Source organism: Barbatula barbatula (genome assembly GCF_947034865.1).
Source record: "Barbatula barbatula genome assembly, chromosome: 24".
Taxonomy (NCBI): domain Eukaryota; kingdom Metazoa; phylum Chordata; class Actinopteri; order Cypriniformes; family Nemacheilidae; genus Barbatula; species Barbatula barbatula.
Window position 1 is genome coordinate 9,597,535 of NC_136787.1, and position 25,030 is coordinate 9,622,564.

A 25,030-nucleotide genomic window follows, 5' to 3' on the forward strand; every position below is an offset into this window, starting at 1 on the left:
ATTAGAAACAACCTCAGAGGCCGATAACATTTTATTAGACAACAATGAGTTTTCAAGCTCAAACAAATGCGTTAGAAATGTATTCATTATCAAAACAGTTCATGCAAACATACACTTTATTATAAATGTATTTATTAAATTATAAATATAATCTATTTGTATTGCCAATCAACATTTATTACAAACTAGCTGCAATAAAATATATTACAAAAGTATTTCGTCTAATTTCATATATTTGTTCACAAACCAAACTTATATAAATACTCTGGTTTAGGATAATAAAATAAATGTAAAAAAATATAGCAAATGTGTGCATAGAAGTTTCATTTCTTCCTTTCTGAATAGTAGTTTATTGAGAAATAGACACGGCACCTTCAACAAAAGGTTGTATTATGAATATAGTGACTTATAAAAAAAGAAAAAGGGGTTTCCTGAGAAAGCATCACTGTTGGAGCTTTAAAGACGACCTTCTGACGAGTGACACATGCATGGAGAAAAAGTGCACTGACACCATGTCATCATCAGCGTCAAGTATTAGCTAAAGAACGCATGTATTTCTTGATGATGTGGCGTAAATCAGCATACCTGAAACACCATCAAATTAAAAGGCAAACAGAAAGGTGATCAGAACACACAAATATATACATAAAAACTCGGTAGAACTTCATGGACTAGCAACACACTATTAAAGGGGTCAAGCTAGTTAATTATTGTCTTGGACCAGTTTAAGCTGAATCGTTCATGTAAAGATCAGTACCTCCTCTTCAACTTCTGCATCTCTCTTTCCTCCTCCTCTTGTAGTTTTGTGATGAAACCTTGCAGAACAGGAAGCTCAAATTTGATGTATTGTGCCACCTTCAGAACAACATAGCATAATTACACCAAATATAGCCTTTTAAAATTTTCACTTTGTAGCTGTGACATATGTTCTCTTACATCATAGGTAACCTCTTCCACCTGATCCGTTTCCATTAGGAAGATTTTGCTGACCTGCTCACACGGCCCTTGCAAAACTCTGATTGCCAAAGGATGGTCATTGGGTTTTAACTGATATCTCTCTGTGTGCAGATATAAACACAATAGATATTCCCGACTCGTATAGTATTGCATAGGTGTGATTGTGAATATGTATTTAAAGACCCCTTGTGGTGAAAATTACGTTTTTAATGTTGTATGTTTATGTGGTGATTTTGATGTGCTATAAGACACACCATGTGCAAACGTATAACTTTAAACCATTGCTGAGTATTTACTTCATTGAACCGCAGTAATGACGTCACAAACCTGTAACCAATCATATCAATTAGTTTGATCCTGCGGATCAGCAGTTTGAAGCAAATCTATGCAAAGGTGGTGCATGGATTCGGGCAAAAATAATCACTGTTGTGTCAGCTCTCATTTCACATTCAGTTTTAAAAGATTCTGAAACGGCAGTGCGATTGAGTGGAGGCGGGGCTAATTTGCGAATTCATGTTTCTGCTTATACTTAAGGAAGCTATTTTAAGACAGGAAAAAAAAATTTCCCAAGAAAAAATCTTTAAATATGTAATTTTGATGGTCAACGATTCATTTTCAGCGAGAAAATTATCGACAACAGGGGGACTTTAAAGATTTTTTTTGCATGGACGTACCTCCGCTAGTGTGGACAAGATAAAGGCAAAATTCGTCCGGGTTGTTTTCAATCTTGAATTTATTAAGTAACACTCGCATCACCTGTGTCGTCGTCATACAGCTGTTGATGCGCACGTTTGTGACAGAGCCAAATGCCGGGGTAAAAACTGCCGTCTGTTTTGAAAGAAACATGGTTTTGACCAACATAAAAGCAACAGTGTGTTGACAGTACATACACAATAAACAAGCAAAGTATAATGTCCTGCCTTGTGGTTATAGAAGTGCCCATTAAATGAGCATCGGTGATGTCGCTTCACCCTCCTGATTCCTAGTCTCCGTCCACTAATTCTCCGCACACCAGCGTCACTCCAGGTCCTGGCGACTCGATCAGAGTGTGTCGACTCCTCAGCTGTCAGATTGATTTATTTAGCAGACGCTTTAATACAAAACGACTTTAAAAAGAGAACTTCATATTTTGTGAATAAATTAAAAAAAAGCCAAGAATTTTTTTAAATATTAGTGCTGATTATATGTCAATTTATAATTATGTAAATATTTAGCATAAATGTATCTATACAAATACAAATGCATATTCACCTGCCTCTTCACCCGACCTGCCTTTTGATTGGTCGTGTGCTGCTGTGACCTCTATGGATATAGACGCCTGATTTGTTTCTTCATTTCTAAGAAGGTTAAACACTCATTAAAGTAATTTACTGCATAATATAAATTTAAATGAAAAAACAAACAAGTAGCACATTTTATTTTTTTACGACCTGGGTTAGAGCTTTAAAAATCAAAAAAAGTAAGGACAATATAAAACTAAACAAAATAAATTGTCACAGACAATTAAAAGCCGTTTGTGCATTACAGTTTTACAATAACTTCTATATTTTAGCAGGTTAGTGTTTTGTTACTACGGTGGCCGGAAAGTGCAAAACAAAACAACAAATCGCTAAATTTAAAACAAATTTAAATGCAAAATAAAAATGACAAATCTGAAATCACAATATCGATTGCTTCCGGATTAGTTTTTAGTTTTGCAACTTGTTGTTTTGTTTTGAACTTCTCGGCGACGGTATGTTACACTAAAGCCAAATAAATAAATACGAAATAAATATTAAATGCAATTTCTGACTCCACTGTGGTGAAGTCGTCATTCGATGAAGTTAATGAGGGGCGTGGACTTCCTGCCTCCTTCGCATCTTGCATTTGCAGTCTGATTGGCCGCCGCACACCCCAAAAAACATTGAGTAACCCTTCTATAATCAATTCTCCTTCCTCCTGAAACCAAATAATACTTTTAGTCATCTGCTGTTTGACATCACCAACTATATGTTAGAGGTTATTATTATATCAACTAACCTCTCTGTGTCTCAGCTGGAGAGATTGTCCATCATAGTAAAGGTTATATGTTTTAAGGTGGGAGAGAATAGCGCACCTGTGACCAATAAGTAAATGTCAGGTTTACCAAATGTACATCGACGTATTTATTTATAGTTGTCATGTACTTACTTGCTTGAAAATTTGTTTTCTCCAATCTGCACATTGTCTGTATCCACACTGTCCATATTGGGTGTGTGGGGAAGCTTTTTCAAGGTCTGAGAATAATGGATAAGTGAGAATCTTGTGACTTTTAGCATGATAATCACAGAACGGCTCCAGGCAAGATTCTCACGATGCACATATGCTTAAAAAATACACTGAAGTCTTACAAAGCCTGTTTAGCGTGTCTATGATTTCCTCTGACATATTCATCTTTAAAAAGTAAAACAGTCATGAACAAGAAACTTTAAATTCCTCATAACATACACATATTATCAGTTTCACTTTTGTTGTTAAACTTTTAAAGATCTTTGCTGTAGAACCTGATGCTGAAGATGCCGTAGCAGGTGACTTACTGTCCAAGCAGCATATGACAGAGTCCAGCAATGCAAGTGAAACCAAGTTAGACTCCACCACAGATTTGAAAAGTAAAACTCTAAAAACTCTCTTTATCAGGCAAAAGTGAAGAAGTCTTCAGGCTGGCTCAGCTGATCGCCATAAAAAACAGCTGTGTGTCTTTGACAAGCTAAACTACCAATGTGCCCCTTCCTGCCAGATTCTTCCTCATTGCAACGGTTGTTACAGGAAGTCAGGGCTATTTTCACTCGAGTTTAGACTTCCTCCCACATGCAGCAGATGCACGCACGCTGCCCTCAGCCAGAACTCAGCACGAGCACACCAAGAGAAAGTAATTACTAACACAGACACACAGTTATCTGGTCCAGACAGGAAGTTCAGAGTTACCAAACACATTAACATCCCTACAGAATGTCCACGAGAGAGGGATGTTAACACGTGCATAGTAAATACCAGTCACAAGTTTGGGGTCATTTTCTTATTTCTTATAACATTTTCAAAAGTTTTAGGATGATAATAAATTCATAGCAACTTCAATACTTAAACAAAACTTGCCAAATTATGCTGTAAATTAAACAAACTATGTTGAAATGTATTTTTTTTAAATAAAAACTTTTAGGTATCACCTTAAGATGCGTTTGGCTGCACATACCAGTTCAGATTACACTATTTAAAGAACATGAGAAATATTGTAGTCAAGTGACAATAAACATTTAAATCGTAGTGTACATGACAAGAAGTTTGTTAAAAATAAAATAAAATAAATAAATATAAAAACTACTAGGCTACTAATATAAAAACAAGAAAGGATCGTAATGTAATGTTTTGTTATTTTATACCACAATGATGTGCGTATATTAATGACTGTGATCTGAAGCGCTCCAGTTTGGTTTTTCTTCTAGTTTTTACAAAGTTTAACCTATTGTGTGTGTGTAGCCTATGTGAGTGTCTGTGTTTTTTTCGCCTCAAAATACAATGCATTCATTTTGTTGTGTCATAAAATTTCTTAGAACATGTTCTGAGGGCACAGTTTTTAATAAAGCCTGCTCTGTTATTGAAATTGTTTTCTTTGTGTTTGAGGAAATAAGGTGACCCAGAAAAAAGAGGAATAATGGGTTATGCTGCGGTTTTTCCCTCAGAAATATTGTAGTCAAGTGACAATAAACATTTAAATTACAAGAAGTTTGTTAAAAGTAAAATAAAATAAATATAAAAACGTATAGGCTACTACTACTAATAAAAAAACAAGAAATAACCGTGATGTAGTGTTCTGCTATTCTATACCACAATGATGTGCATAATGACTGTGACCTGAAGTGCTCCACTTTGGTTTACCTATTGTGTGTGTGTAGCCTATGTGAGTGTGTGAGTGTCTGTATTTTCGCCTCAAAATACAATGCATTCATTTGTTGTGTTCTGACCCAGAAAAAGAGGAATAATAGGTTATGATGAAAGTAAAATAATTTTTGTGTTTTTCCAAACACAAGTTGTCAGTCTCCAGAGTTGTGAACAGTTTGACTTCTAAGCCATCAGAGAGATTAATCAAATAGGTGACAAAAGTGTCAAAGTGTAGATGAAAATAAGGACGAGTGAACTGGTGGAAAGGTTAGTTTACATTGTTTCAAACACAAGGCATGTTTGAGAACTAAATTGCCATCATGTGGCATAAAAGAGAAATGCAACTCAAATCATGATCTTTTGTCCATAGTAAAACACGTTTTTTGACATAGTTAGACATTTAAGCCACATTTAAGCATTGACCACAGATGTCATAGAAATATTTCAGCAATGCACATCGATAATCCATGTTGTTTGGATAATATAATGGAAAAAAACAATGTGTACCACATTTAACACAAATGCTTTGTAAAGTTCCAGCTAGCATAGGATCATTCACAAATATCTTATTTCTCAGTATAAATGATCAGATTCTGAGCAGACAACATGCTGAATCTCAATTAGATCTACCCAATCATACTTCCTTTTTAACAGCTATATACACTGTCAAAGAAGATAAAACAGCTTAGAATAATAAGGCAACCAATCACAAATTGAGTTTTCTCAAAACATTCAAGTTATCAAAACATAAAGTTTCAAGCTTCCCTAATGAATAACAGAAGCAAATATCCTTTGTCACCTAAACATATATAGGGAGTAGTATAATTATTTAAAAATAAACCATCCATTTAGTTTTTTTCTACAATTGTTCATGTTTTCCACCCACAGCAGTCCATAACTTTGATCAAGTACATGTCTAACAGTTAAGTGAATTCATGCCAGGGTTGAATTTGTGTAATGCACTTACACCTCAACATTGAACAAACAAACCTCAACCATGGAATCAAAAACCATCATTCATTGAAAAAACTCTGAACACAAAAGATAACTGACAGTAACAATAATATTTAAGCATAAATGAATCCAGCAAGAACTGAAACACTTCACATCTAGAATAGAAAAACAAACAAGAAATATGCTGCAATGCATCTTGGGAACTTACAAACTCTTGCAATATTGTTTGTTCAGAATACACTGTTTTGTAAGTTGGGCAAGCTTTCTGATGCATTTTGACCAAAGACTTGAGAATCTAAATCCAGTCAACAAAATAATCTTTGTTAGAAACACGTGTTAGGTTTACTTTGTTCAGTGTATGCAAAACAATAATTTGCCTTTTTTAACAAACAAATCTATATTGAAGTAACTTATATGTCTTTGTAGAGAGAACACTTGGCAAATTAGATTTTTTACAGTGTGCATATATACTGTAAATAAATGCATTTTGAACCTGTTTAAAAATATCACAGATATCTCACATTCTGGATTATTGTAACATTCAATACAATCAATCAAAGTTGTATGCACATGCTACAAACAGTGTTTCTTCCAAAGTCTCCGTGGAGCAGTTGTGGAATGATAGATGCTGACAGCCGATGTGAAAAAAGGAATGAAGATCTTTCAAGACTTCACGCTGGGCTTTAGATGACATTCTCAAACAGCTGCATGGAGTTCATAATGTTCTCATCCTAATGAAATGACGTTTAAAGAAGTGTGTCAGTCACAGATTGTTAGGCTACTAACAGTTTAATGCGATACAGATCAAAACACGGCTGGCAATGACACCACAGGCAAAAAGCTGGTGTTTTGAATACGTTTTTTGCAGGTGTCAAATATTAATTTAACCCTTTCATATAAATTTTTCTATAAAGGTTTTTCATAAACAAAACATTGACAATCACATAGGATTCATTGTGGGGTTGCATCCCATAACAAATGTGGAAGATAATCACATAATCATTATATCCAATCATCATGAAACCTTAAGTCTATGACTTCTTTTATTGACGTGCGTGCGTGTCTGATGCAACACTTTGATCGGCTCGGAATGATTTTGTAAACGGAGCAAGTGTTTTCAATAATAGTTGTGTTTCAAACAGGTAAAATGCATATAAGCCTACATTTTTGTCATACGTTCGATGACCACAGGGGGGAATTCTACATCCATTGAATTTTTTCTTCTTGCACCTTTGTAATAGAATACATTCATGTTTGGCCACTGTACCATGAATACTTATAATTTAATAAATCCCTAAACGAAGAAAGGCATTGTACATATAAAGAAATGTGAGGTCTGTGGCCGCTGAAGTGAATTCTTGTTCCAACAAAACCAAAAGTCAAGTAGATCAAAATATTTGTCAAATACTCTATTGATTTTATAAACTTTTACAGACAGCCAAGTACATGATTTGAAAACAAAGATCATTGTTTGCGTATTTGCGCAATTCAAGTTCAATTTGTTATGCTTAAAATGTATTTGTTGCTTTTATTAAAGTTATTTGCATCTAGTGACATAACAACAGGACCTAAAGTTCTAGGTATTGAAGGTATTAAGTAAATCATATTGATTTATAATGTACATTGTTTGTCGATTGTTGTTAGGTATCCAATACAATTCTTCATTGGTTAACATAAACAAAGGCATCTACCTTCTGACATGTCTCTATGAATTCTTCAATAGTGACCACACCATCTCGGTTTCGGTCCATCTTCTGGGAAACAGCGGTGGTTTCAGAATTTCAAAAGCAAAAGCAAAAGATTTTCGACATGTGATTACAAACTAACTGATACCTGGAAGAAGTTCTCCACATGTTCGAATGCAGCATCTTCATTTACAGAAGGATAGGTGCAGCTGCCCATCATATCATAGATGGACTTCATGATCGCCGTCATTTCCTGTAAAAAGTTACTGAATGGTTATTATGGTAACAAAGCCAAACACACACATGTATTAAGGAATCAATGACCAGTCGGTTAACACTGATTCTTTCTACCTCTTTAGTGATGTATCCGTCCTTGTTTATGTCATATAGGTTAAAGGCCCACCTCAGTTTCTCTGTCACAGAACCTCGAAGTAGAATAGAGAGTCCAATTACAAAGTCCTGCCAAAACACATGTATTAAAACGCTCAATATTGTTAGTTCACGGGGGATAGTGTTTGCAGTATTGATATATTTGAGTAAAGCTCCAAAATGTCTTCAAGCGGCTTTCAATCAATTATAATGATCTTTACCTCAAAGCGTATAGAGCCACTTCTGTCCATGTCGAATGCATTGAAAAGGAAATGTGCATATGTGGTTGCATCTGAAAAATATGAATTGTTAACTTTAAACATATTTGGATTTTTTAACTCAGAATAATAGTCAAATGTTGGGACACATATTTCCTATCACATTGTATTTTCTTTTACAGAGTAATAATAAAGTAATTTAAAGGTCCAGTGTATGAAATTTAGCGGCATCTAGCAGTGAGGTTGTTAACTGCAAACAACGGCTCACTCCACGCCTCAAAGAACTATGGCGGCTGACACAGGATTAAGATTTATTCAGGAATATTCACTCTTTAGAATAGACACATTCTCTTAGGTGCCACCTGGGGTTTCAAGTACTTGAGTAACTTATGTTTTTTTAACATTATAAAAGTCAAGTGTCTCCAAACTATTGACTAGAAGTTCTTAAAATGACTAAATAAATGTGTTACTTAATCTGCACCAAGATAATATCCTTACAAAGAGTAACACTGAGTACAAACAAAAAATACCCCACCTCCCTGGGGGAAGAACTGGGAATAGATAGACTTAAAGGTCTCCTCATCCACCAGTCCACTGGGACACTCCTATTTATACAGACAAAGAAATAACTTCTCAGAAGAATTGTCCTTTGTGACAATTTTTTTTAAATAAAACTCATGGCTTCTGATCTCACGTTTTTGAAGCCCCTGTAGAGTGACTGAAGCTCCTTCCTTGTGAACTTGGTCTGAGCCTGCAGCTGCTCAAGGCCCTCGGGCTGATGTCTCTTCATGGCCAACTCCAGATCACTGTCAATGCTTTCTGTGTGTGTGTGTGTGTGTGTGTGAGAGATAGAGAGAGAGAGAGACAGACAGCAAGGGCAGAGGAGGAGGAGGAGGGGTATGGAGGTGGTATGTGACTGACATCAACTGAATTTCAGTAAGGAACGAAACAGGTGAAGCGTGGAGGAGTTCTGGAAAATTACAGGTTGAAATAGAAACAGGAATTGCAAACTTGGGAAGGGACTCTGGCACACAGATGAAGTTGAATAGGACTCACCATCTATGTGGGATAACAAATAAAATGGCAAGAAAAGAGATTCAGGAAGGATGTAAAGAAGCAGCAATTGAGAATGGAGGAAAAATGTGTTAGTTGGCTGCAATAAGATTGGCTGACATTACATTCATTTGTTGCTCCATAGTAAGAACTAGCATGATTAGCATGTTTTCTGACATAATGTTAACACAACTAGCATGTTGCTATCATAATGCTAACATGATTAGCATGTTTGCTGGCATGATAAATATTCTAAATTAAGAGGACACAACATGCGTGTGTCCAATACAATTGAAATCAGATTTTTCAACATACTAAACTTTCAAACTTAAGATGGATAAAAATGAATTCATACGACCTTGTTTGTACGTTTTAGTAAGATTTGCTTTTGCACCAGTGAAATTAGGTTTAGGGGAGGGGCTTCAGTATTTCTTTTTCTAATAATCAATCATTTTTAATAACAATCATTCAAATGTATAAGAATTAGCCGCCTTGTAAAATCCGTAAAAATTCCCATGAGATTAGATTGACACTACGTAGAAATATCAGCTGAGCCCTCAAGTCTATGACAATACTAGTGGGACAAATTACGGGCTGAAGTTTTAGTGAAAAAATCAGAATATGCAAGATAGTAATAGTGATGCTTTGCTCCTCAAGATCCACTAATAAGAAGAATATGCTATGTTATGTTTCAGTCTATTTGTTAGGTTCATTCAAAATTGAACGATTTGTAATTTTATTTTTAATAAATATTTGTACCATCTTAAATAGTTTCCGTTGCTAATTCTTACTTTTGAGTTAGTGTAGCTTAACTTTAACAAGTTTATTCAACATTATCGGTAGGTAATTTTGTATTCATACGACCTTATTTGTACGTTTTCGCAAAATTCGCTTTGCACCAAGGAATTAAGGATTAGTATTTCTTTTTTCAAATAATCATTCATTATCGTACAATTCACATAATGCAAATTTATAAGAATATCTTTTAACAGTAACAATAAACTAAGTATCAGAAAGGATCCATTAAGGGGTTGCGACCCAAAACAAATACAGAAATTAATCACATATTCATAGAATCCAATCATCATGAACTGAAACCTTATTTTTAAGGTAACAGGTAAGGATGTACCTCACTGATGTAACTTCATCATGGGTTCAGAAAGTGTTTATAAACAACGCAAGGATTTTCAAGAATGGTTGTGTTTAAAATGATTAATACGCATCAACGTGTATATGACATGTTTAGCTGTACGTCCAATTACTACATCAAGAAAAGCTGTTTTTGTGTTTCATTTTACACGTTCAATTTAATTTTGTTATGTTTCTCACATCCCAATACTGTTTCTGCGATCCCATTGGTGGATTTAAAAACCTCTTTGCTTTTCCGCAGTTTCCTTAAATAGACTATACTTTCAGTATTGACCACTGTATCATGAATACAGGTATTAAAATGGTTTAAAGTTTACCTATAATTCCTAAAAGCATTTTATAAAATAGTTTAACATATACAAAAGAAAGACAAGGTACACAAAAAGAAAGGGGAGGGGCTGTGGTTGTCCACTATAGTCACGTGGTGAAACCGCGGGAAGTATCGTTCCTTCGTTTGTTCTTGGGCTAGTTTAATTTGTTTGCTTTGTGTGCGCGTGTCATCTGAGGGCGGGGCCTGTTGAATTTAAGTAATTAGACGCGTCTACCCACCGCGGTAGCGCTCGCGTGCAGCCCTCATCGCGTGAAGACCGAAGAGAGTAAAGAAAGACCGAAGAGAGTAAAGAAAGACCGAAGAGAGTAAAGAAAGACCGAAGAGAGTAAAGAAAGACCGAAGAGAGTAAAGAAAGACCGAAGAGAGTAAAGAAAGACCGAAGAGAGTAAAGAAAGACCGAAGAGAGTAAAGAAAGACCGAAGAGAGTAAAGAAAGACCGAAGAGAGTAAAGAAAGACCGAAGAGAGTAAAGAAAGACAGAAGAGAGTAAAGAAAGACCGAAGAGAGTAAAGACATCGACTCTACCTGCGCGCGACTCCACCGAGCCCGGGACACCGACAGGGTACTTGAGTATTGCACTTCTTTTGTATTATTATTTTTCTGTTTTGTATCAACACCTGCACTTTTTGTCTTACTTGTTTGCACTAACACTTATTCCTTTATTGTTATCTTTAACGTTTCTCCCTATTTTCTTTCTGCTTCTCTTAAATATGTGTTTTAAAATCCTTTCTGTTATCACAACACGTAAATCATCTGCCGCATGCCGAAGGCGATGCAATGCTAATAACCTTCACAATGTATCACTGCTAGCAACTGCCCCTTCTACTTTCCCAATAGGATTGTGGAACTGCCAATCTGCTGTGAACAAAGCTGATTTCATTACAGCTTTTGTTAAACATTCTGGTCTTTCCATTGTAGCACTTACAGAAACATGGATCAAACCAGAGGACTCTGCCACTCCCGCTGCCCTCTCCCATAACCACACTTTCTCCCACAGCCCTCTCATCACAGGAAGGGGTGGAGGCACCGGTCTACTCATCCCCAAAGACTGGAAATTCAATCAGCTAACACCCATGTGTGACAACACCTCCTTCGAGTTTCATGCTGTTACTATCACCCTGGAGAGATGAGGTCTCCGCGTCCCAACAGCTCAACACGGGGGTGCCACAGGGCTCAGTGCTTGGACCGCTACTCTTCTCCATTTACATGACATCCCTCGGCTCTGTCATTCAGAAGCATGGCTTCTCCTATCACTGCTATGCCGACGACACACAACTCTACTTGTCATTTCAACCGGACGATCCGACGGTCGCTGCTCGCATCGCGGCATGCCTGAGTGACATCTCGCTTTGGATGAAGGATCATCACCTGCAGCTAAACCTTGCAAAAACGGAACTGCTTGTGATCCCGGCCAACCCAAAGATTCACCACAACCTTGCCATTCAACTAGGCTCATCAACGATTACACCGTCGAGCACAGCCAGAAACCTGGGAGTGGTAATCGATGATCGGCTCAACCTCACAAGTCATGTTGCCAGCACCACCCGGTCCTGTAGATTCATCCTCTACAACATTAGGAAAATTAGACCTTTCCCATCGGAGCACTCTACGAAAGTCCTAGTCCAGGCTCTTGTCCTGTCCAAACTGGATTATTGCAATGCGCTTCTGGCTGGACTTCCTGCTTGCACAATCAAACCTCTCCAGATGATCCAGAATGCGGCGGCAAGAGTGGTCTTCAATGAACCGAAGAGAGCGCATGTAACTCCGCTCTTCATCAGGTTACACTGGCTCCCTGTTGCCACCCGCATAGAGTTCAAAGCTTTGCTCCTGGCCTACAAGACCAACACCGGATCTGCACCATCGTATCTCCACTCACTAATGCAGATCTACGTTCCTGCCAGATCACTGCGGTCTGCAAAGGAACAACGACTAGTGGTACCATCCCAAAAAAGAAAAAAGTCACTCTCCCGTACCTTCTCTGGATCTGTTCCACATTGACGGAACGATCTACCAGCTGCTACAAGATCAGCAGACTCAGTTGCCATCTTTAAAAAACGCCTAAAAATGCATCTCTTCCGTCAACACGTCGCTGATTGATTTTTCCTAATTCTCTTCCCTTTCCTTCTTTAAAAAAAAAAAAACACTTACTAACCTCACTATTCTTAGATTTGTATACTGTGCTAGGCTTTAATGGACTAGTTTGATGCACTTATATATTTTGTTGCCTATGTTGTTATAATTGCTTCCAATGTTTCCTCATCTGTAAGTCGCTTTGGATAAAAGCGTCTGCTAAATGACTAAATGTAAATGTAAATGTAAGTGAAAAATATTTGTACCATCTTAAATAGTTTCCGTGGCTTATTCTTACTTTTTGTGTTAGTTTAGCTTTGCTTTAACAAGTTTATTCAACACGATCGGTAAATAATTTTTTATTCATACGACCTCATTCGTACGTTTTAGAAAAATTCGCTTTGCACCAAGGAATTAAGGTTTAGGGGAGGGGCTTAAGAATTTCTTTTTTCGAACAATCGTTCAGTATTGTACAATTCAAATAATGCAAATTTATAAGAATTAGTTGCCATGACAACTTTTTGTTAAATTCTTTAAAATCTGCACCTTTTGTTCTAAAATACTTGCTATGTCCCACTACTGGAAACTTGAATAATCTCAAATATCTTTAAACAGTAGCAATGAACTAAGTATCAGAAAGGATCTATTAAGGGGTTGCGACCCAAAACAAATACGGAAATTAATCACATATTCATAGAATCCAATCATCATGAACTGAAACCTTATTTTTAAGGTAACAGGTAAGGATGTACCTCACTGATGTAACTTCATCATGGGTTCAGAAAGTGTTTATAAACGACGCAAGGATTTTCAAGAATGGTTGTGTTTAAAATGATTAATACGCATCAACTTGTATATGACAATTACTACATCAAGAAATGTACGTCCAATTACTACATCAAGAAAAGCTGTTTTTGTGTTTCATTTTACACGTTCAATTTAATTTTGTTATGTTTCTCACATCCCAATACTGTTTCTGCGATCCCATTGGTGGATTTAAAAACCTCTTTGCTTTTCCGCAGTTTCCTTAAATAGACTATACTTTCAGTATTGACCACTGTATCATGAATAAAGGTGTTAAAATGGTTTAAAGTTTACCTATAATTCCTAAAAGCATTTTATAAAATAGTTTAACATATACAAAAGAAAGACAAGGTAAACAAAAAGAAAGGGGAGGGGCTGTGGTTGTCCACCATAGAAGTGAAAAATATTTGCACCATCTTAAATAGTTTCCGTGGCTTATTCTTACTTTTTGTGTTAGTTTAGCTTTGCTTTAACAAGTTTATTCAACACGATCGGTAGATAATTTTTTATTCATACGACCTTATTCGTACGTTTTAGAAAAATTCGCTTTGCACCAAGGAATTAAGGTTTAGGGGAGGGGCTTAAGAATTTCTTTTTTCGAACAATCGTTCAGTATTGTACAATTCAAATAATGCAAATTTATAAGAATTAGTTGCCATGACAACTTTTTGTTAAATTCTTTAAAATCTGCACCTTTTGTTCTAATAATATTTGCTATGTCCCACTACTGGAAACTTGAATAATCTCAAATATCTTTAAACAGTAGCAATAAACTAAGTATCAGAAAGGATCTATTAAGGGGTTGCGACCCAAAACAAATACGGAAATTAATCACATATTCATAGAATCCAATCATCATGAACTGAAACCTTATTTTTAAGGTAACAGGTAAGGATGTACCTCACTGATGTAACTTCATCATGGGTTCAGAAAGTGTTTATAAACGACGCAAGGATTTTCAAGAATGGTTGTGTTTAAAATGATTAATACGCATCAACGTGTATATGACATGTTTAGCTGTACGTCCAATTACTACATCAAGAAAAGCTGTTTTTGTGTTTCATTTTACATGTTAAATTAAATTTTCTTATGTTTCTCACATCCCAATACTGTTTCTGCGATCCCATTGGTGGATTTAAAAACCTCTTTGCTTTTCCGCAGTTTCCTTAAATAGACTATACTTTCAGTATTGACCACTGTATCATGAATACAGGTATTAAAATGGTTTAAAGTTTACCTATAATTCCTAAAAGCATTTTATAAAATAGTTTAACATATACAAAAGAAAGACAAGGTACACAAAAAGAAAGGGGAGGGGCTGTGGTTGTCCACCAAAGAAGTGAACCCTTGCATCAACAAAAACAAAAAGTCCACCTTATGTGTGAAAGTACATGACAATAACACACATTAAGGTCAACATATTATTTTGTTTAGTACTACTTGGTGTTAATTCAAGTAGTACTCGCTAGCTGTTTATTCAGGGTGTTATTGCTATTTGATCTATCCCATCACTATAAACTAAAAAGCCCATTCTGATAAATAACAAAAGCGTGAGTGTAATTTTTATTTTGACAAAATATTTGTACCATCTTAAATAGTTTCTGTGGCTTATTCTAACTTTTTGAGTTAGTTTAGCTTAACTTTAACAAGTTTATTCAACACGATCGGTAGAAAATTTTGTATTCATACGACCTCATTCGTACGTTTTAGAAAAATTCACTTTGCACCAGAAACATTAGGTTTAGGGGAGGGGCTTCAGTATTTATTTTTTCAAAAAAAACATTCATTATTGTACGATTCGCATAATGCAAATTTATAAGAATTAGCTGCCGAGTAAAATTCCCATGACAACTTTTTGTTAACTTCATTAAAATCTGCACCTTTTGTTCTAATAATACTTACTATGTCCCACTACTGGAAACTTGAATAATCTCAAATATCTTTAAACAGTAGCAATAAACTAAGTATCAGAAAGGATCCATTAAGGGGTTGCGACCCAAAACAAATACAGAAATTAATCACATATTCATAGAATCCAATCATCATGAACTGAAACCTTATTTTTAAGGTAACAGGTAAGGATGTACCTCACTGATGTAACGTCATCATGGGTTCAGAAAGTGTTTACAAACAACGCAAGGACTTTCAAGAATGGTTGTGTTTAAAACGATTAATACGCATCAACGTGTATATGACATGTTTAGCTGTACGTCCAATTACTACATCAAGAAAAGCTGTTTTTGTGTTTCATTTTACATGTTCAATTTAATTTTGTTATGTTTCTCACATCCCAATACTGTTTCTGCGATCCCATTGGTGGATTTAAAAACCTCTTTGCTTTTCCGCAGTTTCCTTAAATAGACTATACTTTCAGTATTGACCACTGTATCATGAATACAGGTATTAAAATGGTTTAAAGTTTACCTATAATTCCTAAAAGCATTTTATAAAATAGTTTAACATATACAAAAGAAAGACAAGGTAAACAAAAAGAAAGGGGAGGGGCTGTGGTTGTCCACCAAAGAAGTGAACCCTAGCATCAACAAAAACAAAAAGTCCACCTTATGTGTGAAAGTACATGACAATAACACACATTAAGGTCAACATATTATTTTGTTTAGTACTACTTGGTGTTAATTCAAGTAGTACTCGCTAGCTGTTTATTCGGGGTGTTATTGCTATTTGATCTATCCCATCACTATAAACTAAAAAGCCCATTCTGATAAATAACAAAAGCGTGAGTGTAATTTTTATTTTGACAAAATATTTGTACCATCTTAAATAGTTTCTGTGACTTATTATTACTTTTGAGTTAATTTAGATTCACTTTAACAAGTTTATTCAACACGATCGATTGAGAATGATTTGTTGTTCCCAGCATGCTTTGCGTGAGACTGCATTTGGAAGATAATTTTAGATATTAACTGTTATTTTATGTAAAAAGGCTGACAAGGGATCATTGTACCCAAAAATGAGTATTCTGCCATAATATTCTTTACTGACCCACAAAAGGTTCGAAGCATTTATAAATTTCTTCTGGTGAATACAAGTAAGATATTTGAAGAATATCAGTAAATAAACAGATCTTATCCTTCATTTACTGGCAGCAGAAAAAATAAATATTATAGCAAGATAAATACTGACATCCTTTCAAATGTCCTAATTTGTGTTTAGCAGACCAAAAAACATTTATACAGGTTCGGGACAACCTGTCATGCACATGATGAATGTTAAGTTTTGAGTGAATTACATGAAGAACTTCCATTTTAATAAAGATCATAAACATTGAGTTCCCTTACAAAATATTTTAAATTAAGAAGACACAACATGCGTGTGTGCAATAAAATTAAAATCTGATTTTTCTACATACTAAAACTCGCAAACTTAAGATGGTTAAAAATGTATTCATACGACCTTGTTCGTACGTTTTAGTAAGATTTGCTTTTGCACCAGTGAAATTGGGTTTAGGGGAGGGGCTTCAAAATTTCTAATAATCAATCATTTTTGTGACTTTAAAAACACTGGTAATGTCTAAACTCATGAAACATCACATTAACATAACTTTATTTAGGTTGGAAAATAGCTCCCTAAGGTACTCACGGCAAAGTGAGCTGGAACAATAGCTGCAAATAACAATGTTGTTCTTACCATCCAACAGTGGCTCCCAGATGCCAAACTGTTTGAGCATTACAATAAACAGAAACAGCACTACAGCTACGGCAAATAGCTCCATTCCCTGAATGGCCATCGCTGGAAGTTACAGGATTCCTTTGGGAAAATGTATGAAGGTCAAAAGGCCATGCTGGATTTCAGATCTAGCGTCAAGAAGAGGCGTCAAGATTTTATTATTTTTCTGTGTCCTCCTCATGTAGTTTGATCAATGTTTCATCACAGTACTTCACAGCAACAAGTTCCTCAAAATTCCTGGGTGCGCTCCCGAAAAAGGTTCCCTAAAAATTCCTTAACATCCTAATCCATGTAAATCCATCCCGCATAGAAATCTCTCGTGGCCTTGGTCTCCGAAGACTAGTGAATCATGGTCCTCACAACCCTTATATTCCATAAGTACGGACTGAATCTCATTTCAAGACATAGACACTCCCTCCCTCTCTCTATAGCAATAATGCACAGTGATGAGCCAGCCATAATAAGTGAGCATTTTTATTAGCAGGTCAGGTCAAAAGATTCCTTCATATTCCTTTACTCGCTCAATCTACTCATCTGCGACCAACTAACATTTTGCTCCATTAGCTTTATGATACGATACTACAGCAGAACTTTAAAGTAACTTCATTCATAAGTCACGGAGTTATACATTTAAATACGCAGCAATGCATGAACAAGTCTATTGAAAGCATTTAAAAAAAATGAAAAGGGCAACTAAACTAACATTTATAAACTAAAAATAAACATGCCATATCAATCAGCTTATGGCTAGACTCGCTATATAGTACAAAATTAAACTTCAATAACAACGTCTTCCTCTAAAGCATCGTTTAAAGCATCCATAAGGAATACCGACACGAAGGCGTTCAATCTGCTTAACACGCTCTTTGGTTTTTATGCATTAGCGGAAGACCATTATGACTGCTTTATGGCTCTTTCGTGCATGAAAGTGATTTTAAACGTCTATTATTTGCAGCTCTCTTGATCAGAGGCCCGAATACAGTTAAGAGCAAAAGTGTCCAAACAGGATCTCATGGGAAATCGAGCGTAAAGCTGTCAAATAAATCATTTTCCCCAAATCTATTGGACTATACTACAATTACTCCGAAATACTGCCTCAAAATGCAAAAAGCATCCAAATAAGTCTCGGGGACATTCCCCTCTTTCTTTCTTTGGTCATATCTCACCAAGGTCACCTAGTATCACCCTTTATTTCAGACCGTTACTTTAACTGAGAATAAAGTCTAATAGTCTCATCAGCCTAATAACTTTGTTACTTTAATGTTGACTCTCTTCTGGGTTCATTATCATATGCAATTAAATGTTAAAATGTTTTTAATGGATTTGAAGATTATATAAAACATTACATAGATTATTATATAACATTTTTATAGTTAAGAGTTTATCATTTTAAGTAAGATACAGTACAGTATTGATTACACGAAAAACTTCACCCATCAGCATGAGTGTAAAATGGAAAATATGAGTTTGCACTTATTAATGCATGCGATTATAATGGACATAAGCATCCAGGAGGAATGAGGGGAAATCAATACATGGAAGGCAGTACACTAGCTTTAAAGTTTACTGTGAAAGTACCCCTGCACGGTGGACACAAATTTATATTACATAACAACATTATAGATTTTAGCAGCATTTCCGATAATATTAAAGAATATTTGGGTTCATAGAAATTGTGTTGAGTACACGGAATAAATCACAAACCCAATCTACACACAGATTATATACAGGAGATATCTAAACATTCAACTCCACATGATAAATATTTAGTGATTTGTAAACTAGAGTGCTTGTTTTTTTCAGATTCACTGCATTATTGAGTATTTATAGTGTACATAAAGGTGAAATATTATCTCAAGTGTGTCCATAAAAGTGATTAAACTCAGCGTAGCTCTTATTTAATGGCCTTGTTGCTGAAACAGCATTATGGTTTGAGTATGATACATCAGACTTGAGGGACCATTTGTAGAAGTATCTGCGTTTATCGTTTCCTCCTTAGTAAGGGAACCTCAGAGAGCATTTTAATCTGAAATTATAATAAATGAAAAGGAAAGTTCACCCCAAAACAAAAGGTTTATTCAAAACATTCTCCTTTGTATTCAACATACGCTGAGTAAATGTAAACAGACTTTTCATTTTTAGGTGAAGAATCCCTCTAATGCCTCATGAAAGTGGGAATCGATTGCAAATTATTTTGATATGATTTCATAAAATATAAGAAGCTTGACATTCTGTAACCTTAAAATATAAATCTATGGAAGCGTTTGTCCGGTTGCACTTTACCTTCAATATACTTCATTATATACGTATCGGCATAGTGCATCACAGAATATAATTTGATTGGAATTACTGGAATAGAACATGTTTATTTTGTCCATAAAGTGTATTTCAGTACAACACAATACTGGTAAAAGATTCAAGGTATCCATATCTGACCAAATTTCAAATGCACACTGCCACCTACTGGCATCTACTAACAGTACAGAGCACAAAGTAATATGTACTGTATTGATACAGGGTAAGTGCTCAAGTGACCTTTGTCTTATTGAGATTCTGTACTGGCTTCTGTTTCTGATTCACTCGTATAATCATATCTTTCATAATATTATACAAATACCTTTGCAAATATATATTTAATTCCTTTAAATTCCTCGTTTAGCCCAATGATTTTCTAGAGAGAAATTATTAGGTAATCTAACTTGCGAATTACAATAAATCAATTTTCTAGCAATGCCCCGTCACAGTAACGGTATTTAAATGGAGATTTCTTATGGCTATTTAATAGTTCAAGGATTAAAGCAATTGAGAAAAGCACAGTTTTCAATTCTTCATTTCATATAATCCTCCAAATTCACAGGCAGTAAGGCCAAATGCTAGGCTTACAAAAAGAGAATGTATTACTTATAATACTCGTGTTTAAGTAGTAAGACAGTATAATGCTCATAGAATCATATATTATTCTAAGCTGCACAGCGCATTATATTTTACATGACTAGAGTAACGATGCAGTTCATTTTGACAAGTTTGGAGGCAGTCATAGATCCCCTGATGGTTAGTTTCATGGGAACTGGTTCAGCAGGGTGATGTTTTGGTCACAGGTTAAGGGAACGTCTAAAAGGAATAGCCTCGACATTAAAGGGGCAAGACATTATTTGTTGCTATCTTTTGAGCAAGGAAGATTGAACGACTGCTTATTTGTAATGCACGTGCATTAAGCATTGGAATAAACAAATGAAATTATGGAGTGATCATGTTGTGTGAACGGTCCAGGCAGGAGCAAATGGCTTGCCTCAATATAGAAACACATTCTGCAAAAAAGGCTGAGAAGTGCTGATGGGGTCTCAGCCCTGCAAATGCGCACACACATGTTACATTACTCACTGTCTGCATACACAGGGGTGCTCTGTCAATTATTTACACCGGATGTTGCAGCACAGACACACGCAGTTGCCTTACACAGCCCCGCCCTGAGCAGGATCCATCTGATACAAGTTAAATATTTAAGCCTTATAAAACCTGTTTAAAAATTCTGCTATGACTAAGACATCTCAGTAGAAAGACTCAGTAAGCTGACTAAAAAGCTACCCAATAGAAAATATCATTGAAGTGAGTGTGAAAGCAAAGACATCAAAACATTTTCTGGCTGCTTCGGAAACATACTTGAGCCTTGGGGTGCAGCGCTGGCGATGATCCATTTGACCAGACAGCATTTCATAAGAGACTGGCGGGAGATGCGTGACTTCTGCCACTTCCCGCCGTGCTCTCTCTGCCCGCTGGGGTCTCCATCTCGCCCGTTGGCATCTGGCAAGAGATCTCCATCCACACCCTTCTGTCCATCTGCCTGCAGCACAAAGACAATGTGGAAATGCATTTAAAGGGCACAGATCAGAAGTGAGGTTAGAGAACACAGAGGAATGAATTAGAATGTGTATAAGGAACTGTGAGAGATTTCTGAATGCATTAGGACAGTCAGGCAGCGTGCTCAGTGTGGCGTGCCTGAGTCTGAGGCTATATTAAAAATGCAGTTAAAACACACACAGATGAAGACGGATATGAGGTGGTACGTAATCTAAATGTTGTAAATATTTTTTGTGAAAAAGTGCTTTTTTATGTGCTTAACATTACAATGAAAGACCTGATAGTGTTTATTGTTCAGTTGTTTTTATGATTTAGAGATTATGCTTGTGTTTTAGAGCTTTGTGGTTGCTATCGTTCAGAAGAATGGTGCTTGGGCTTAGGCTATATGTGTGTTTTGCTAAGCTCAGTGAACTGAAACCCAATACTGAGACAACACCCAGCTTGCTTGTACATCCATTACATAAATCTCAGTAAATGTAAAATAGAAGTTAAAAAAGGCACCTCCAATGCTCAAAAATATTTTCTTTTTGATTTAAGTTTTCTGACTTTTTAATAAAAAGTGTTTAAATGCTTTATCACCTTTTTCGGCGAAAAGAAAGTGTTCTTTTATATTGAAGCCTGTATATGAACAGTTTTAGGAATTCCACATACCACCTACAGAACCCTAAAAATATTATATAGAGCCAGTTCTTATACGCAAGAACCCCTAAATTCAGCAGTTCACTAAAACGACATAAATCACATTATACTGCCAAATGCTGCAATATAGTATTTGTCAGCGTCACACGAGAACTGAACTGAAAAGCATTATAGATAAAAATTAAAAGGTCCCCCCACAAAAATATAATATGATATACAGCTAATTTTAACACCAGCAAAGAGTAAATAGATCAAAGCTGTGTGAGGTGAGACACACACATATGCAGTTAAAGAGTATAAAAAAACAGACTAAAAGAGATAATAAACGTAAAAAGTTCAAAGTTAAAGTAAGAACAGAGTCTGAGGAATACGAGCTGAATACAGTAAGTTATAAAGAAAATTTGACTAAAAAAGAAATCTTCAAATGCACACATCTATGAGATTTTGTTTGTTTGTGTATCTGTGCATGACCTATTGTCCATCTTGAATAGCGCAAGGCATCATGGGAGGGCCAGACTTTTTTCTGCATCCTATTTGAATATGAAAAGACTCTAAGGTTTGTTCTGTGAACATCGCTAAATAATTCTAAAACAGTGTCTACAACCGCATCAATAAAACAATAGGGGGACATTGTATTTTTTAGGCTCGCATGTGTCAACGTTTGTCACGAAGAGGCTTAAAAGTCATGAAAAACTACAAATGCATTTAAACAACGTCATTCTTTTAGCTCCCCTTCATAAGCAAACAGTTTGAGCGTAAACGCCCAAGAGATCCAATTTGCTTACACATCTGCTCTGACAGCCAAAAGGGGAATATTACATAACCAAGACCAATCTCATTGCTTATGGCAGGATTCTGGTATTTATTTCCTGAATATGTATTTATCTGTTATACTGTGATTTGTTGTCATGTGTGTATTCGTGCTGGACTGTCATACTGTCACCTATGGACCGTGACAAGGTGTGTCGTGTGCGGTAAGCAATGTCAACAGTGCGGCTTCCAATTTATCCCTGGTCTGACCACTGAGGTTGTTCAACCTGTCACAGACAACCACATATGGCACCTTCAGTACAAACAGTTCTTGATATTCCTGCAGGAACACCAGGAAAGGTGTCCCTATAACACTGTGCTGGTACAAAGGAGTACAGAGCAGAATAATATGAGATATTGTTGAGTGTGACAGTGACTTGCTACTAAAAGTTGCAGATTTATTGTTGCATTTTTTATCCGTTCACCGCATGCAGTTAGATTCATCATCTCTCTCTGTCCTGACTTCTCTTCTTGAATGAATTTATAAAACATAATGTGATTTGAGGAGTGTTTAAATATATGCTCAGAGGTTTTTCAAACTATGGATCGCCTGTTGCAGTGTATGACACAAAAAAATATTTCATCTATGAACAGTACCAGTTGAGCAGGATCTCTGGAGCAGTGTGAACGTTATGCATTTTAAATAAAAAACGCTCCAGTATAATAGTATAAATGGCACCCTTATTCATGTAGAAAATGAAAATAGAAAAGGACGAAGAATCCCAATAGTATTTAGGAAATTAAAAAGGTTAAAAACAGCAAAAGAAGCAGTGCTGAGTAATGGACGTTGATTCCCAAATGCCTTATAACAAAACCACAAACAAATGAACTAATACAAAGCAAAAACATAATTTCCTTTTTGGGGATCAGGGTTAGATGAAAGCCACGGCTCTGGGGCTTTCAACAATGCAAAATGCAATAAAATAATCAGATCACAACAGAAAATATTATTGCATGTTTGAAATGTATTACATTTGTACACTTATGCACATTTCCAATCCCGCCCCTGTTACAATTTTATTCTGACTTTGCTTGGCTGCCTGTCCAATTATATTGTTTATTTTCCTGTGACAAAGGATTATGCAATTCAGAACCGGGCTAAATGTTCCCTAAAATATTAAATACTGGTCACAGTTATGTTGTGCTTGAATCTAAGTTTCATCCCTTTGCCAGTATGCAGGGCCAACATTCAATCGATCCAGACTCTCAGGCCCAGTCTAAACTGCATCTCATTTTTCATGACCTGAAGGAGAAACTAAATTCCTTGTTTTTTCCATAAAGTGTAATGATCAAAAGGACATGGATACCAGTTTGCAAACATGAGTCAAACAGTCCACCTCCTATGTCAAGTAAGCATTTGGGATTACATCAACAATCAATGTTAGAGTCAAAATAGACAACATAGAATACACAATTCTGGCAGATCCTAATATTAAGTAAACATTGAGTAAAGGTGAACTTTTGAGTTTTCAGCATTTATTACTCTTTGGTAGAAAGTCAATGCCAAAACAATTATTCATGTTCAAATTGCTTTAACTAACGTTAACAGTTACATTTATTTTAAAACATGTACTAGAAAATGCTGAAATAAACTATGTAAAAATAATAACAGAAATATTGTTAGTCTGTAAGCTAATGCATTACCTATGTTAAAAAATACAACCTTATATTTTCCTATATATTATATTTTGTGCACAGCTTTACACAATACAAAGTTTGAGTTCTTCACGTTGATATGCAACTGTTGTTTAATTACAATAAATCACAGCTATATCCCCAATATTATCACAAAACAAATCCAGTAGAAGAAACAACAGCCCTTTCCTGTATACAAAGCTCTTATATTAATGACACGATCCAAGATATATCAAGGGCATGATATCAAAAGAAGTCTAAAGAAAGGCAATGAGTTACAAAACAACAATGAGATTACTGGTTTTAAGAGATTGTCTAACACATTTTGAAGATGAGAATGGCCTTAGGGCTCTCTCTCTCTCTCTCTCTCTCTCTCTATCTCTCTTTCTCTCCCTCCATGACATACACGCAAACCCACACGCAAGTTGTCATTATTGAATCGATAAATTAGGCAAGTTAGCTTCACGCTGATCCTTATTTGCAAAGAAAACTTTTTAGAAACTTCCAATAAGACACAGATAACAAAGATCCCAAGTTTTGCGTTAATAAACTATTTTTTTTATTAATTCATTTCCTTAAGATATAAACAGAAAACAAAGATGTTGTAGCAAGGATTGATTCATTAGCCTAATGATTCATACAATGTGCTATTTCATCGCCTGAATTTGAGGTAAACAGCTTCTAACGGTACCTGCATGATGTCGAGCTGCGTTTCTGTATTGAAAACTGGATGAAAGTGGCGCAATCCTCAGATGTTCAGCTGTTCTTCTGCCAGATGGATCTGCGGACAGATGTGAAGATGTGAAGAGGAATATCGCTGCTCGCTCTCTAGTGACAGAAAGAATGAGAGAGAGAGAGAGAGAGAGAGAGAGAGAGAGCACAGCTCGAGGATCACATGAGCTTTTAGCATCAGTTATC

General features: G+C 35.8%; 2 protein-coding genes across 2 annotated transcripts; both read right to left on the reverse strand.

Annotated features, from left to right (window-relative positions):
• Positions 1-15: 15 nt before the first annotated feature.
• rassf2b (Ras association domain family member 2b) lies at positions 16-3,878 on the reverse strand. Its single transcript, XM_079449268.1, has 10 exons — positions 3,513-3,878; positions 3,127-3,212; positions 2,977-3,052; positions 2,750-2,895; positions 2,209-2,294; positions 1,878-2,020; positions 1,632-1,785; positions 937-1,058; positions 758-855; positions 16-585 (listed from the first exon to the last, which is right to left on the reverse strand). Exons 2-10 carry the CDS (start codon positions 3,180-3,182, stop codon positions 528-530), a joined length of 939 nt encoding a protein of 312 aa, XP_079305394.1. The 5' UTR covers positions 3,183-3,212; positions 3,513-3,878; the 3' UTR covers positions 16-527.
• Positions 3,879-5,109: 1,231 nt separating this feature from the next.
• On the reverse strand, positions 5,110-24,945 carry kcnip3b (Kv channel interacting protein 3b, calsenilin). Its single transcript, XM_079447959.1, has 9 exons — positions 24,804-24,945; positions 20,831-21,011; positions 8,772-8,896; positions 8,613-8,682; positions 8,081-8,151; positions 7,842-7,949; positions 7,639-7,743; positions 7,497-7,559; positions 5,110-6,536 (listed from the first exon to the last, which is right to left on the reverse strand). The coding sequence occupies exons 1-9, from the start codon at positions 24,807-24,809 to the stop codon at positions 6,489-6,491; spliced, it is 777 nt and encodes a 258-aa protein (XP_079304085.1). The 5' UTR covers positions 24,810-24,945; the 3' UTR covers positions 5,110-6,488.
• Positions 24,946-25,030: the final 85 nt, after the last annotated feature.

What these genes read in the sequence shown, in the direction of transcription:
- rassf2b (XM_079449268.1), bottom strand. Translation starts at nt 3,182, where the DNA reads ATGGACAGTGTGGATACAGACAATGTGCAGATTGGAGAAAACAAATTT. An exon ending in CAGGTCGGGTGAAGAGGCAG is followed by an intron (nt 2,021 to 2,208) that starts GTGAATATGCAT and finishes TCAATCTGACAG; the next exon opens with CTGAGGAGTCGACACACTCT. An exon ending in TGGAAGAGGTTACCTATGAT is followed by an intron (nt 856 to 936) that starts GTAAGAGAACAT and finishes GTTGTTCTGAAG; the next exon opens with GTGGCACAATACATCAAATT.
- kcnip3b (XM_079447959.1), bottom strand. An exon ending in TCTACAGGGGCTTCAAAAAC is followed by an intron (nt 8,683 to 8,771) that starts GTGAGATCAGAA and finishes CTGTATAAATAG; the next exon opens with GAGTGTCCCAGTGGACTGGT. An exon ending in ATGTGGAGAACTTCTTCCAG is followed by an intron (nt 7,560 to 7,638) that starts GTATCAGTTAGT and finishes GCTGTTTCCCAG; the next exon opens with AAGATGGACCGAAACCGAGA.